At 35.4% G+C, this 14,716-nt stretch overlaps 2 protein-coding genes across 3 annotated transcripts; both read left to right on the top strand.

The window, feature by feature from the left end:
- Positions 1-567: 567 nt before the first annotated feature.
- LOC132902929 (piggyBac transposable element-derived protein 4-like) lies at positions 568-5,363 on the top strand. 2 transcript variants are annotated; one of them, XM_060949923.1, is made up of 4 exons: positions 568-866; positions 2,227-2,361; positions 2,441-2,527; positions 2,720-5,363. In XM_060949923.1, the coding sequence occupies exon 4, from the start codon at positions 3,334-3,336 to the stop codon at positions 4,918-4,920; it is 1,587 nt and encodes a 528-aa protein (XP_060805906.1). In that variant the 5' UTR covers positions 568-866; positions 2,227-2,361; positions 2,441-2,527; positions 2,720-3,333; the 3' UTR covers positions 4,921-5,363. The 2 variants fall into 2 exon arrangements, with proteins under 2 accessions (XP_060805906.1, XP_060805907.1); XM_060949924.1 differs by lacking the exon at positions 568-866 and having other exon boundaries at positions 2,012-2,361.
- Positions 5,364-8,528: 3,165 nt separating this feature from the next.
- Positions 8,529-12,585, top strand: LOC132902996 (uncharacterized). Its single transcript, XM_060950136.1, has 4 exons — positions 8,529-9,471; positions 9,651-10,007; positions 10,909-11,161; positions 12,520-12,585. Exons 1-4 carry the CDS (start codon positions 9,092-9,094, stop codon positions 12,583-12,585), a joined length of 1,056 nt encoding a protein of 351 aa, XP_060806119.1. The 5' UTR covers positions 8,529-9,091.
- Positions 12,586-14,716: the final 2,131 nt, after the last annotated feature.

The following is a 14,716-nucleotide window of genomic DNA, read 5'->3' as shown; positions in this document are numbered from 1 at the left end:
GACATGTTGCTAATCTATCGCCTAAAAAAAACTTGAGGTTTATAAGCCTTTCCCTTTGTCGCCTTTTACGACATACATAGGAAGGTTATCTAGTTGTTTTTTTCTCATATGTTTACCTGCGACGTTTTACCCAAAACGCCACATGTGCTCCAAATAACTAGTTTCTAGCTTAGATTTCCGACTTATGGCCTTGTTCCAGTATAAAGGAAATTTGAAAAACTATTATTACGTAATATTTTATGGTAATAATACAAATAATCTGCGTCTATATTCCCAGACAAGCACTGTCCACGAACATTCAAAAGAACAATAAAAGGGTATCTTTTGGATAGGCATTTAACATTTTCGTCTTTATAATCACTTACCATTAGGTGGGATGGAAAACGAATCCTTAATCCATTATTGAGGAAAAAATTAAGAACTTATTATTTGCAAATAAAATAAATATTTTAACACCTTGCGCGAGGCAAGGGTGCCCAGTACCTAAGCTGGAACATCTCTTCACTGCAAGGAAGATTCTTTGAGATTACAATACTTTTTTTTGGTTTATTATTCTTTAATTTTATTAACCCTTCGTAAGCTTTAGGCCGTATCCGGGCATGTACTAGGAATGCTTTGTTCCGGATCCGTCCAAATGCACTCGTCGTAGTTTTTACACAAATATAATATCTAATAACAAGAAATAAGGTGTTTTATTATTTGAAATGTATTTCTAACGAATGAAGCCGTCATAGACAACTGTCAAATATGAATTTCATCCGTTCATTTAGCTAACCAAGTCATTTCAAATTGTGACTTCGTTGTGTTGCAAAGTGACTGAAGAACGTGTGAGAAAACTCGTCTTTTTTGGCTGTAATTACAAACAGGTATGTAAATGTTTTTATTTCGTTATTATATAGTTACTTTCGAAGCAATTACGTGTAAAAGTTTATAGATTTAGTAAAAAAAGAAGGATTTTAGCTTTTTCAAAAGTAGATGGAGTGTGTTACATATTTCTTTCGTGTTAGTTTATGCATTATATCCAATACCTCTGTAATGGATATAATTGGTTTTAGATAGTAAATTTATTATACTATTGAAATACACTAACTTTTTTACAATAAATACATGGATTTTGTAAATATCTTATATTTTTCAAGACTGAGAATCCGTTACACGCACACATACGCACTATGTCCGCCATCTTACTTGTGTCGTACACTGTCTGTGTATTGTATCGCGACGCTAATATACAGCATGCTTTCAAAAGCCTCTGTGATTTATTCATTGATTGAAACTAAATCTACGAAATTTATTTTATTGGTTTTAGTCAAAATGTCGTTTGGTTTTGATGACATGATGTCATGATAGTTGGGAGATGGTATACAGGATCTACGCTCCGGTAACTCGTATCGCGCTGTGTTTTAGCTCGTTAGTTTTGTCTCCGTGAGCACTTTCTGATGAAGTGACATCGAGGGTCTGATGATGCAGTCGGAAGGTGGTATACAGGATCTACGCTCCGGTAACTCGTATCGCGCTGTGTTTTAGCTCGTCAGTTTTGTCTCAGTGAGCACTTTCTGATGAAGTGACATCGAGGGTCTGATGATGCAGTCGGAAGGTGGTATACAGGATCTATGCTCCGGTAACTCGTATCGCGCTGTGTTTTAGCTCGTTAGTTTTGTCTCCGTGAGCACTTTCTGATGAAGTGACATCGAGGGTCTGATGATGCAGTCGGAAGGTGGTATACAGGATCTACGCTCCGGTAACTCGTATCGCGCTGTGTTTTAGCTCGTCAGTTTTGTCTCAGTGAGCACTTTCTGATGAAGTGACATCGAGGGTCTGATGATGCAGTCGGAAGGTGGTATACAGTATACAGGATCTACGCTCCGGTAACTCGTATCGCGCTGTGTTTTAGCTCGTTAGTTTTGTCTCCGTGAGCACTTTCTGATGAAGTGACATCGAGGGTCTGATGATGCAGTCGGAAGGTGGTATACAGTATACAGGATCTATGCTCCGGTAACTCGTATCGCGCTGTGTTTTAGCTCGTTAGTTTTGTCTCCGTGAGCACTTTCTGATGAAGTGACATCGAGGGTCTGATGATGCAGTCGGAAGGTGGTATACAGGATCTACGCTCCGGTAACTCGTATCGCGCTGTGTTTTAGCTCGTTAGTTTTGTCTCCGTGAGCACTTTCTGATGACATCGATGTCTGGTTTGAATACATGCTAATAATTTTATTTTATTGACAGATTAAAATGGAACCCCAAACCCCAAGTACTTCCAGAAGCATGTTTGTCGGCTTGGAGGTGACTAGAACTCCTCAGGGATCCCTTATTCGGGGCAGAGATGTAGTCTTGGAGACATCTGGATCAGGGAGGATTAGAGTATGTTATTTTCCAGTTTTGTTAACTTTCCCTTTTACTTTAAAAACAAAAACTGATTATTTCGTATATTTTATTACAGCCTTGGCGGCCCCAAAATTTATCTGTGGAAGGCGAAGCCATAGAGATCGTGGATGAGTTGGTCCATGGCGGCGAAAAAGTAGCTGCTGTAAGAATGGTTTTCTTTTTTTTGATAACTTTAGTAGATGTTCAACTTTTTTTTAACTACCAAGATAATAATATGTCGAGATGTATACTAACTTATTGCTCACTTATTGATGTCTATTGTAAGGATTATCGAAACAAAATATTACCTATTATCACAACATGCAATGTTATTTACAAAATAATTATTTTTTAGGTACCAGAGGAACGTACGAAAGGTCAGCCGCGTAATCTTTTTGGCCGAGAACCTGTAAGTTTCATTTTCATAACACTCTTTGAAAGTATAAATTACTTGCATTGAGAAAGGGATTTTTATTTATTGCCGCTCTCATCGTGCACCGGACTATCTGATAGAAATCTAGTCCATCCAGTAACTAAGGTAATGTAACTAAGGGTGTTTGGTTTGTGCTTCAATAACACAATTCTGCTAAAATTGGCAATGCGGTATGAATGTATTGTAACTTCATTGATATAAAGGTGTTTGGTGTATGCTCAATAACGTAATTCAGCGAAATTGGCAATATGGCATGAATATATTGAAAGTTAATTGAATAAAAATGAACAGGAATCTCTATTCCTGTTCATCGTTGGGATACACTAATTATTCCTTTTTATAAAAATATTGTGGTTGGCATCTCTAACAATACCCGCTTTTGTTATGTTTGTGTGTATGCTTGCATGTGGTTTAGGGTTTGGTTTTTTTAATAGGATGAAGACATACTGGATCCTGAGCTGGCTGAAGAATTAGCCATCGACTCTGGAAGTGATGAGGATGCCGAGGAAGAATTGACTCTCGATCAGTTACAGCAGATGTTGGAATCAGATGACGATTTTATTGAAGATGAAGTTAGTGAGGAGCCATTGACTTGGTCATCTGATTTTAACGAATTTAGAGGGGTCAGGGAGGACTTCAACGAAGAAGCTGGTCCTAAAATTGAGGGAACAAGTCCTTTAGGCTTGTTTACTCAAATTTGGGACCAGCCTCTGATGGATTCTATTGTCCACGAAACGAATCATTACGCTTGGGAAACAATAACCGGTTTCTTTGAAACCGGAGACTCCATGCCAAGTAAATCTCGCATGAACGACTGGGTGGAAACTTCGGTTTCCGAACTATATAGGCTTATAGGTGTGATGATATTTATGTCAATATGTGTAAGAAGTAGGTTAGAGGAATATTGGATGACGGGTGTGATGGGTATGCCGGAGTTTCGAAAACTGATGTCAAGGGATCATTACGTAATGCTCTTAAAATTTTTGCACTTTACTGATAACAACAACATACATGTACAGGGGCGTGATAAGAAAATAGCTAAAATAAAACCTATTATAGATTATTTAAATAAAAAATTCCAGTCCATTTACGTGCCTCACAGAGAAGTATCGATAGACGAATCGTTGCTGCTTTGGAAGGGTCATTTAAGCTGGAAACAATGCATTCGTTCCAAAGCAGCTCGATTCGGTATCAAAAGTTATGAACTCTGTGAGGCCGTAACTGGATACGTAGTAAATTTAATTTTGTATGCCGGCAAAGGCACGACAACTGCAGAAACGGTTTACGGGTTTACTACATCCACTGCCAAAATAGTCCTTGAGCTTTTCAAGAACTATTTAGGCAAGGGATATACCCTGTTCATGGACAATTTTTATAATTCTGTTCCTCTGACCCAATTTCTAAAAAAACATAAAACTGACGTAGTCGGTACTCTGAACCGTCGCCGAAAAGACACGCCCGTAGAAATCCAAAATTTGCAGGATAAAAGGATGGCTAGGGGTAGTGTGGTAAGTAGACACTGTGGTGATGTATCCGTCATAGCATGGAAAGATGTGAAGCTTGTCACCACTGTATCTACTTACCACAAAACAGATATGGCTCCAGGGCACAGGGCTGGCCAACCCTGCTCCAAACCAGTCGTGGTCCATGAATATAATAAATACATGGGAGGCGTCGATCTCAAAGATCAAAAGCTAAGCATGTATTTATTAGAAAGAAAGAGGGGAATCAAATGGTATATTAAAGTTTTTAGACGTCTTTTAAATATATCTATTTTAAATGCATATATTATATATTGTGCTAACATTGGCCAGCATAAAAAAATGACTCACCGCCAATTTCGTTTCAAGCTTGCTGAAGAGCTCTGCTTAGAATTCGGACAAAACGTCTCCTCACGTTCGCGCCAGGTCCCCATCCCCACCTGTAGCAGGCTGAACAGGGATTTTAATCATTTCCCTGTTCATAATGAGGTGACCGAGGAGCGAACCAAAAAACAAGATAAATTTAAGAGGGGACGTTGTGTTAGATGCAGGCAAAAATGTAACATCGCGTGCAGTCATTGCACGGTGTATATTTGTGTTGGCCAATGTTGGCTTGAGTATCATACTTTAGAAAATCTATAGTTTGTAAATTACTTCTGTAGTTACATATATATAAAATATATAATTAAATATTATCTATTTATTTATATTAGTTATATATTTATATAAAATGTGTGATGTAGTAGTCAACACACCAGACTGCTACTTCCAGGTCTCGGGTTCGATCCCCAGTCAGGTCAAGTTGGTAAATTATCTTTTTCATATTGACTTCTGATCTTGGGTGTTTATCTATTTATGTATACATTATTTTATTTTTAAATATTAATATTAGGATTATTGTTTAAAAATACTTTTTTCTCTTTGATCCCTTCTTTCTTAGGACTGCACTGGTTTGGTCTACGGGTTATAAGATACATAGAATGAATATACAAATAAAATAAAAAAAAAAAAAATTCAAAGCCCTTCAGGCGAGTAGGCGACCAATACTGTTGAAAAGAGTTTCTTTCGGCGTTTCTTCTCTTGCAGTGGTCGGTTACGAAGCGCTAGTAGTCTTTAGCTTTGAAAGAATTAATAATTTTAAATTTGAGTTTTGAATACATATCTATTTAATTTATCTAAATCGATAATTTTTACATGTAATTTGACGTAAAAAAGTGCCTACAAAGGCCTATTTTCTGAATAAACGTTTGAGTTTGGTTACAGTCGGCTTGAGCTCGATCGAACGCATGCGTGTTTTGAGTCCAAACATGCTTTGTTTAAAATTTAAGTTGACGTCATTTAGAGACACTGCTGCAGTGCAGTTTGGTGCCTATTCTTCTGTTATCCTATTCTTCACTTGCGCTTCTGAATTTGTGTAAACTTTTTTGCATATGAATATTCTGCAGACTGTTTAAATAACACCCTTTTAAAACGTTGTTGTTATCAGTAAAGTGAAATGATGGGAATCTAAAATTTCGATTCCTACGCAAAATTTTTTTGTTTAATTTGAATTCATAATTCATTAAAAATAAGTATTTTTTTTTACAAAACAACCGACTTCAACACTATTCCCTATCTCAAAAATTACTGAACCGATTTTGATGAAAGTATTTTTTTTCAATAAGTCTTTATATATTACATAGTTCTTATCATTATAGATTTATTGAAAAAAAAAACTTATCAAAAACAGTTCAGTAATTATTTTTACAAAATTGTAATTTTATTTTTATTTTTTCATTGGTAAAAATAATTCCTAGTATGTACTATGAATCATTGGTAAAAATAATTACTAGTATGTACTATGAATTGAATAGGTTTAGAGTAGTGGAAACCAATAAACATTGTACATTTTTGTATTCCAATAAAAGAAACATTTTAATCAACATTTTATTTTTATTTTTACAAGACACTCTTTTCCAAATTACTAACGTGCACAACTAAAAACAAACATCCTGTAGATATGCCCAGATCCGACCTAAAGCAGTTAGACAAACATTGACAGTGGACGGATACGGCCATCAGCAGTTAGGCGTTAACCACATGCCGCCATTTTGTCCAGATACGGCCATCAGCAGACAAGCAAGGCAAACAAGTCACGCACACAGACATACATTTTTCTAGTTTTTGGCTATGGTTTTTCGCTCATTTTCTCTAGGCAAGCTATATATGTCTGATATAAAAACGAAACTACAATTTTTCGTGTTTGCCACACTGCCCTTACAGTTGAGCAAAGACAAATGTAAGTGAATGAACGAGCCAATTGAAAAAATGATAGTTTTCTAGGTAAGTTTTCAGTTTTTAGTAGAAATATACTATTTTAAGACATTTAGATACATTTTACTTGTTGTTTTGTGAAGCCAAATACATTATTTACGATTACAATGCCTCAAATAAATCTACATTTCAATATTTTCATGGTAATAGAAGTATAAAGTTTGCGTTGTAGAAGTTGCAAAATGGCGAAATCGTGATTCTTACTGGATTATTTGTGAAGACGATTTTAGAGAATTTTACTTGGGACATAATAACTTTTTGGCACCATTAAATTCCTCAATTATTGGACTTTGTGGAATAGTAAACAAAAACAGAATATATGAAAGATGTAAATTGCAAAATCAGTAAAATATTTACAATGGATAATTTTTCGGTAAGTTTTGAATTCAGTGACCTAAATATAATAAACGCAAGTGTTTTTTCGCATCAAAATTTATTGCATATGATTCTTCATTTATATATCTTTAAAAAAAAATAAATTTTTGGGTAGGTCCCAAATAATTATATACAGATATACAACAAAATCTAAGACACTGCGCGCCCGTCCGCCGCGGCGCTTGAACGCCGCAGACGAGGTGCGCAGTTTGCGTATAGCCGCCGCAGCTGAAGGGTTAAGGTTTGTTTTAATTTAGACCTCTGTTTCCGGTGTGTGTAGGGCAAGGGCAAAGGATACAGCTGCAAGTACCTATTAGAAGGGTTTTCTAGTGAAGTTGTCGTTTTAGGAAGTGGTAAAGGACCATACTGTCCACTTCCTAAAGAGTGAATTATAGGGAGTTTTATCCTGTCGATGAAGAAGACTTTACTATTATTATGTATCTGATTAAATCAAATCGAATTTGCCGCGTTTGATATTTTGTAACCACGCCCACGTGTTGTGTAGAGCTTAGTAGAGTGAGTTCTCTCGATGCAATTTGGTAGCAGCAACTTATCGCCATTCTCATAACCGTGAACGATCGCTAGACTGAGCACTGCAAAAACTTGACTCACCCAATTCAAGATCCATGGTCAAGGGCATACTCCAGTCTCCTCTCCAAAGTGGTAAGAATGCAACTAATATGAATGGGACTAAAGCCAAGAGGAAGAATTTACATAAATTATTAAAATTTATAAAGTACTAGAGGCCGCCGGCGACTTCGTCCGCATGGAAACCCTGTCAATCCCGCGGGAACTTCGGGATAGTCTATATGTTATTCTGGGTCTTTAGCTACCTGCATACCAAATTTCATAGTAATCGGTTCAATATTCGGTTCGGTTACTCTTTCACACAAAAACTACTGACATACTCACAAACTTTCGCATTTATAATATTAGTAGGACTAAACAAGTAAATAGTATAATTGTTATGGAACAATTATACTATATTTTACTTGTTTATTGGCCAAAAACGATATCTGTGCCGTACACACATACATTTAACACTATGAATGTCTTCGTGTAGAAGTAAAGGTCACTGGGCCGGGGTTCGGTTAGTAGGTATGTATGGTTGACAAATAGGGTACGATTTCAAATTCTAGCTATTTATTGTTAGGTACGTCAATGGTTTCATCCACTATAGGTACTCAGTCACCGTAGTATGGCACGTGCGACATTTGTTTGTGTACGGTAGTGCAATAAATGAACAGTGCCTGGGTGACCGATCTTGATGATTCCCATCCAGATATAAAGTTGTTTCATTGCAACGAGTCTAAGAGATCAGTGAGTGATTGCAACCGAATTGCAAAGTGAATAGGCGTTGTTGCCAGATAAATGCTCATCAAATTTACAACTCTGGTACTAGGTGCAGCAGAGTTGTAAATTGTTTGTAACCTACAACCGATTAGCCGAACAAGTATTATCATCCAAGTGACAGTTAGGCTATCTCATTTTAACTTTCGAATGCGTCGCAGAATATGAAAGAGACATTGAACTTAAAAATGATATTGTTTTTGTAACTTTGCTGTCAACATGTTCCTATTCCTATCCAATTTTTTTAACAAGTTTTGATTTCAAGTAAAAAAGGTCTGATTCTGTTTCAGAATTTACAATCAATTTATTCTCTTTTTATGCTAGAATCGCCTGAATAGGTTAATTTTCTAGAAATAGTAAAATCTTTTGTTTCTTAAAGTGAAAAATGATGGGTGGTTTCGAAGATGAAAACTGTGCTCAACACTTGTTGTGATTGAATCGAACGACGGTTTCGAATGTTTCATTTCAATCGCCATTACGCTACTTTTTGTAATGGTTGTACTAGCAATAAATTTTATTTTATGCGTGAACAAAGTGACCACTTTTTAAATCACGTAGGAAAACTTCTTTAAAGGTTTGATGTATTTATTTTCATAAAAAGAATAAGTTTCTTTCAATTTTGGCGGGAGTGCTGGCACATTCTGAGTCCGTCGTAGAATTACGATCTGTCATCTGTCGCCCCCCTGGCCTCGACGTCGCCGTTATAGCTTTATTTTTCACTAGTTTTCACCATTCAAATTAGCAGTGCAATAGTGAAATTCGTGGTGCGCGATTGATGTGGACAAACGATGATGCGTCGCGAATAGGCGCATTGGAAATGGATAGCAGAGGAGCTTGCCCAAGTTACGAAGCCGGGTTTGATGTTTGCGACCCCCTGGGGTCCGTTTTGGAGTGGTCAGGTCGAGGCCCAGCACGGGTACTGCGTAGGCGGTGCCGCAGCGAAGGCATTGATCGTTCGCCGTATGAGGATGCAACTCTCGAGTCGCATCGTTCGGCGGATGGCATACCACGACAGCGGGTTCTTCCAAATAAGAGCTACTTCACATTGAATAACATTGTTGAAAGCCGTTCTAACCGCTTCAGACACGAGTGCTCGCTCCCTGCTGCTGAGAACGGTGACTACATAATGGCACACGAACTCAACAGGCACCATGGGTAAGTAAATCATGACAACATAACCTATAATATGTTGCCCAATCTGAATGCATGCCAATTGTTATGACATGTTATGACATATAATTTAAAAATTACTTATTTCAATTTTTTGTTTGTCCTAAATTTATACCAGAAAATATAATGTAAACATTTATTTCATATAATAATCTCTCTTTCAGATATCAATCTGGAAGATCAAAATTCGTCAGGACTAGTCCCACCAGACCACTCTTGGTAACAACATTATCCAACACAAAAGTAGATGATAATAGATTGCCAAAAGTTGAAGAGTTACTTGAGAAAGTTGATCATGAAATGATGGAGGTGCAAGTGGCTAAGCAACCTTTGAAATCTATACTCAATAATCCATTACCAAAGTCCCCTCCTCAAGGCATACTTAAAAAACCTAAGAATAAGTCTCATCATGACTCAAAAGTAAGCATTGAAGGCCGGCGGCGGCAGAGGGCTTCAAGTGAATCTGACAATCTTTACTGCAGCTTCCATGTTGGTTCCCCTATACCAGGATATGATAACAGGTAAGTGCTTTAAAAAAGCACCACACAAGAGAATTACCCGTCTCAAAATTCTAAAATATAAATAGGTCAAATGTGCATTTGCTTTACTTGAAGGTGGTTCTAAAAATAGTCTTTCTTCTAGTTAAGGCTGGTAAAATGTATACAAATTATAAATAAGTAAGGACTTATTATGACCTAAAACATAAAGGTAGAAGTAATTCATACCTACTTAGTCTGTTTTTTTATTCTCAATATTTACCATACCTTAAATATTAATTTTACACTTAAACATTATGGTTATTTTGTGGACATGATATCTCTGAGAATTCGCACTAACGAATAATAGATTAATTTGCTTCCATAATGCCTTATCTGCATGTTGAGTTTAAATGACACCTATCTTATCTTTATATCAGATCTTAATTTTATATGCCTCTGCAAATATTTTTAAATCAGACAATTGCTTATTCTAGTTGGTTTGGATGTCTATAAAATTTAAGTGATTTTGTCAAAATGTTTTAATAAGATAAATCTAAGTGTTAAGTCTAAAGCCTTAAAAAGCACCGTATAAATCATGATTAACAATAGGTATGATTTTGAAGTTGTCTTCATATTGATTTCATTGTAGTTTGACCTTGATTATTAAAGTAACAATTTTTAAAAATTACTGTTTACTTACAATTTTATTTGTCAGAATAAAGATAGAATACTTACTTGCTTCGCACAGTTCAACATTTTAAGCAAAAAGGTTTACTTGTAAATATATTTCAAGTTCTCCAGTACATCAATTTAATTTATTATGTTTGTATAGTACACTGAACCAACACCATGTAAAATCCAAGAAAAAACTTTTCTACTGAATACACAATAAAAAAAACTTGTCATTAATTTAAAAATATAAACCATTTCATCTTCTTTCCAGAATGACATACCTCTCTAACAATACAAAGCGTGCAAAAGATAACTCGGGTACAGGATACTCCTATGGTACTGCCATAGCCTCCCTGAGTAGTCCTCCCAGGTCACGGACCACTAATCTAAATGAAGTGAAAAATGCAAGGTGCTCATGCAAAGAAGTCATAGTGACACCAAGGGATGAATTTCATAATGTACATGTTTTGAGGACCACTGCTATCAATAGTGACACTGTTGGTGATATTCCTAATGGTGAAGTTGTGAGTATATTTAACTGTTCTTTATTTATAACATGTATTTTAAATGTTGACCAGTGAAAGTGAATGTCAGGTGTAATGTTTACAGCTGTTATGATAAGATTTGGTATTACTCGCACTAGTAAAGTGTTGTGTCAGCCTTTCATATGCATGGCGAAAAAGCATTTTGATAAAAAAATATTCTCTATGTTCCTGCTGTGTAGCTGTTTCTAGAGGCTAACAAAAATTCAATCATCAATCTCTAAAATCAGATTAGTGTGACAATTGATTATTGATTGATTCTTCTTCTGCTTCCTCCTGACTTTAGTTCCGGTTGCATCTTCACCACTCTGGAGAGGAGCCCGGGGTAGGCCCTTGACCTTTGATTATTCATTGATTATTAATCGTATATTGCTCAGAAAGCAAAAGGGAAAGGATCCTGTAGCTAGACTTATGATTGATACGCCACTACTTGTGCCGTGCCGTTTTTATACTGATAAATTATATATTCTATCAAGTTAGCAATACGACAGAGGTCACAAAGATAGAGATTTTAATAGTTATATTTTCCGAATTCAGATGCGGTGATCGTAATTCTAAAACCACAATAATTTATGGTTTCTTAAATTCCGATTATTTATTAGGTATGTGATTTGTCCAAGGCTTTTGAATACATGAATCTATGTACATGTATTTTGCCTAAGCTGTAATTAGGCAATGAATGGAAAATCTTATCAATCAAATCGTATTTAACTAATCTGAAAGTAGTAATAAGTATTCTCATAAAAAGGTATTAATACTTGTTGATCATCCATTCAAAATAGGCTTACCTCAGGGAACTATAACCGCAACGAACTAACTAATTATAGGTCACTTGTTCCGACTCATATGCGAGTATCTATTCTTTACGAGTATACGTTATGCCGTGTATTTTTAGAAACTGAGATATTTCTCATTTTCTAAAAACACACAGCAAACACGTAATTTGAAATATTGTCAGATTGGCTCTTTTAAATAGCGTGCTGTTAATTCGTAAAGGATAAGACCGATGTTATCACACAATCACATTTTTTTTTCGTTATAACATTATATATTATTATGCGTTAATTCATACATATGGGTAATCTAGTAGTTGTTTAAGCTCTGATATTAATTTTATTTATTTATCCGTTACCGTACTGTATGTACGGATATATAAAGAAAATTTAGTTAGATAAATTTGAATGACTCAACAATCAAGAGGTTGTCAGTTGTCATCCGTATTTAAATCGTGTTGCATTTAATATCCTCTGACCATTATTTTGTCTTTTGAAGATAATGTTAAAATATTTTTGTATAAAAAAGAAAGCGCAATTCCTTTATCTTTTTATGATAATTGGCAGATAATTGCTCGGAAATCTGAAGCCCTAATCAGTAGTCAGTATAATGGATTACCTGACTGGCTGTAATTTCATAATATTAGTTTTAGATAAAAACTCGGAGAAGGCATATAATCGGTCACTTCTCAGGGACAAAATATCTTTAATGTCATAAACGCTAAGTGGGTTAGTGTAATGGTATTTTGTCGTCGTCGGCTCGTGTGCCTGAAAACTTAAATAAACCTATTGCGTGTTGAAACTCAATTTGTTTAATGCTCTTCTATTTGCCAGTGATCAAAGTTATTACAAGTTCAGCAATTATCTGTTCGCTATTGTTTCTTCCGGCTTCGCTGTTCCGTTATATGTCAACCTGATAATATTTCCTGATTTCCATGTAGCCTAGTTTGTCGTTCTAAATGTTTATGTAATTGTCTAAGCCCCATAAGTAGCCGCGGAATTTTTCGTAGGATATTTTTGAGTAAGTAAAAAATGACGACAGATGTTGTTATGGCGTGAAGACTTGTTTGATACACGTTGACGTGTACAATAGTTTTAGCGGTGTTGTGCAAGAAGTGGCCATGAATGTGCGCGCTCGTTAAAACTTTTAATATCGAAGCCAAGATGAGAAAAATAAAAAAAATACTTCTCAAGATTTGCATATGCGTAAGTGTTTATCGTTATATCGCCTACAAAATAAGTGATCTTCATCTTATTTTTCCTTTATGCAAATTTCCGCAATTTTTGGTATCCTTATTTTGATGCCGGTAATACTTTCTGTTTAAATGCACTCAATGATTATGTAATTATGGTAGGTATTAGAAATTTCTTGATGTATAATTTATCTTTGAGATCACATGCAGATTGTTCTTTTACCGCAAAAATGTATTTTCTTTCATGTTAAATATGATCAATAACTACATACATTACACGTTATACACCTGTTTTAATGTTTATTTAAAGTTTTGTAAGACAGTTTATTTTCTCAATGTATCTAAAGCACGTCAATTGTGCTCGTATTCGTTAAACTCTTGATCTGCGGTGCAGCTTTTATCCAAACTGTAGATTTGGTAGATAGCGTGGAGTGTGCCTTAGTTATGCTATAGTTTTCAAAAATAAAACTGATGTAACTTTCAGCTCATTATGCCGTCATACTGGTTACCTCTAGCTTACACTCCTCTTGTTGTCTGTTTAATTCGGTACTCTTTAGATTTTATTGTGGCTCCAATTCACGAGACCGGGCGCAATGCCAAATTGTATAAAATGTCAATACGAATGCAATATCACTGTTTCTAACTCGCGAGATCGATCGGACATCGATTTAATATCGTTATTATATCAGTCGTGAACACAATTGTTTTTTACAATGCTGTAAAATTTAAATTTTATTTTTTTACCATTCAATCAGGTGTATGTTGACCGCTGGGATAGTAACCTTGACATATTTTGTGTTATATTTAAGTGCGCACGTGTGCACTGTTCAAGGTGTGAGAAAAGACAAATATGTGATGCAAATAAGAAATATGTTACATCTGTTGCCCAAAATACATGTGAAATAGTTCCAGCCAGCGGTAATAGGATTCTTGAAGACAGCATGTGTTAACCGCTTCTAACTAACGTGTGTTGGAGTGTCCAGAACTAATGTTAAAATGGTAATCTAATAAACCGTAATGTAATTACGGAAGAAGCGTAGGAGAGGCCTACGTCAATAAATATTTTCTGAAACTAAAATATTTATATTTTGCAAGTGTTTCTAATTAAATATAAGATGAATTTAGGGCTTAGTGGATTGGACATACTTTTTTCATCTTTATTGGCGCGAAACTATTAGATTTTGTGTGCATAGTTTTTCGCGTAGACTTTATTGTTAAAATATATTTAAGATTTTTATTTAGCCCTAAAACTTAGAGTAAAAAACTTTATATACTTTTGTCAGGAGGCAGTTGGCATCTCTGTATTGCCATTTTCTGGTATTATATGTGTAATATTTCTGAAGAGTTATATGTTGTTTATTATGTTGGATGTGTCGATTTATCCTATAATATATCATTTAAGAAAATAGGAAATTTGATGATTTATATTTTCGTAAAACTATCTCACTGATATGGAGAACCACAAGATGTTTAAAAAAAATTGTGAATCATCAATCAATGTTGTGTTTATGCGTATGTAACTCATACACACATCAAGTCCTATCACTTGCCGCGTAGACAGAGCCAACTGT

This window comes from Amyelois transitella, chromosome 20, assembly GCF_032362555.1.
Source record: "Amyelois transitella isolate CPQ chromosome 20, ilAmyTran1.1, whole genome shotgun sequence".
NCBI lineage: Eukaryota > Metazoa > Arthropoda > Insecta > Lepidoptera > Pyralidae > Amyelois > Amyelois transitella.
Note: the sequence above shows the minus strand (reverse complement) of the source record. Positions and strands in the feature narration are given on the sequence as shown.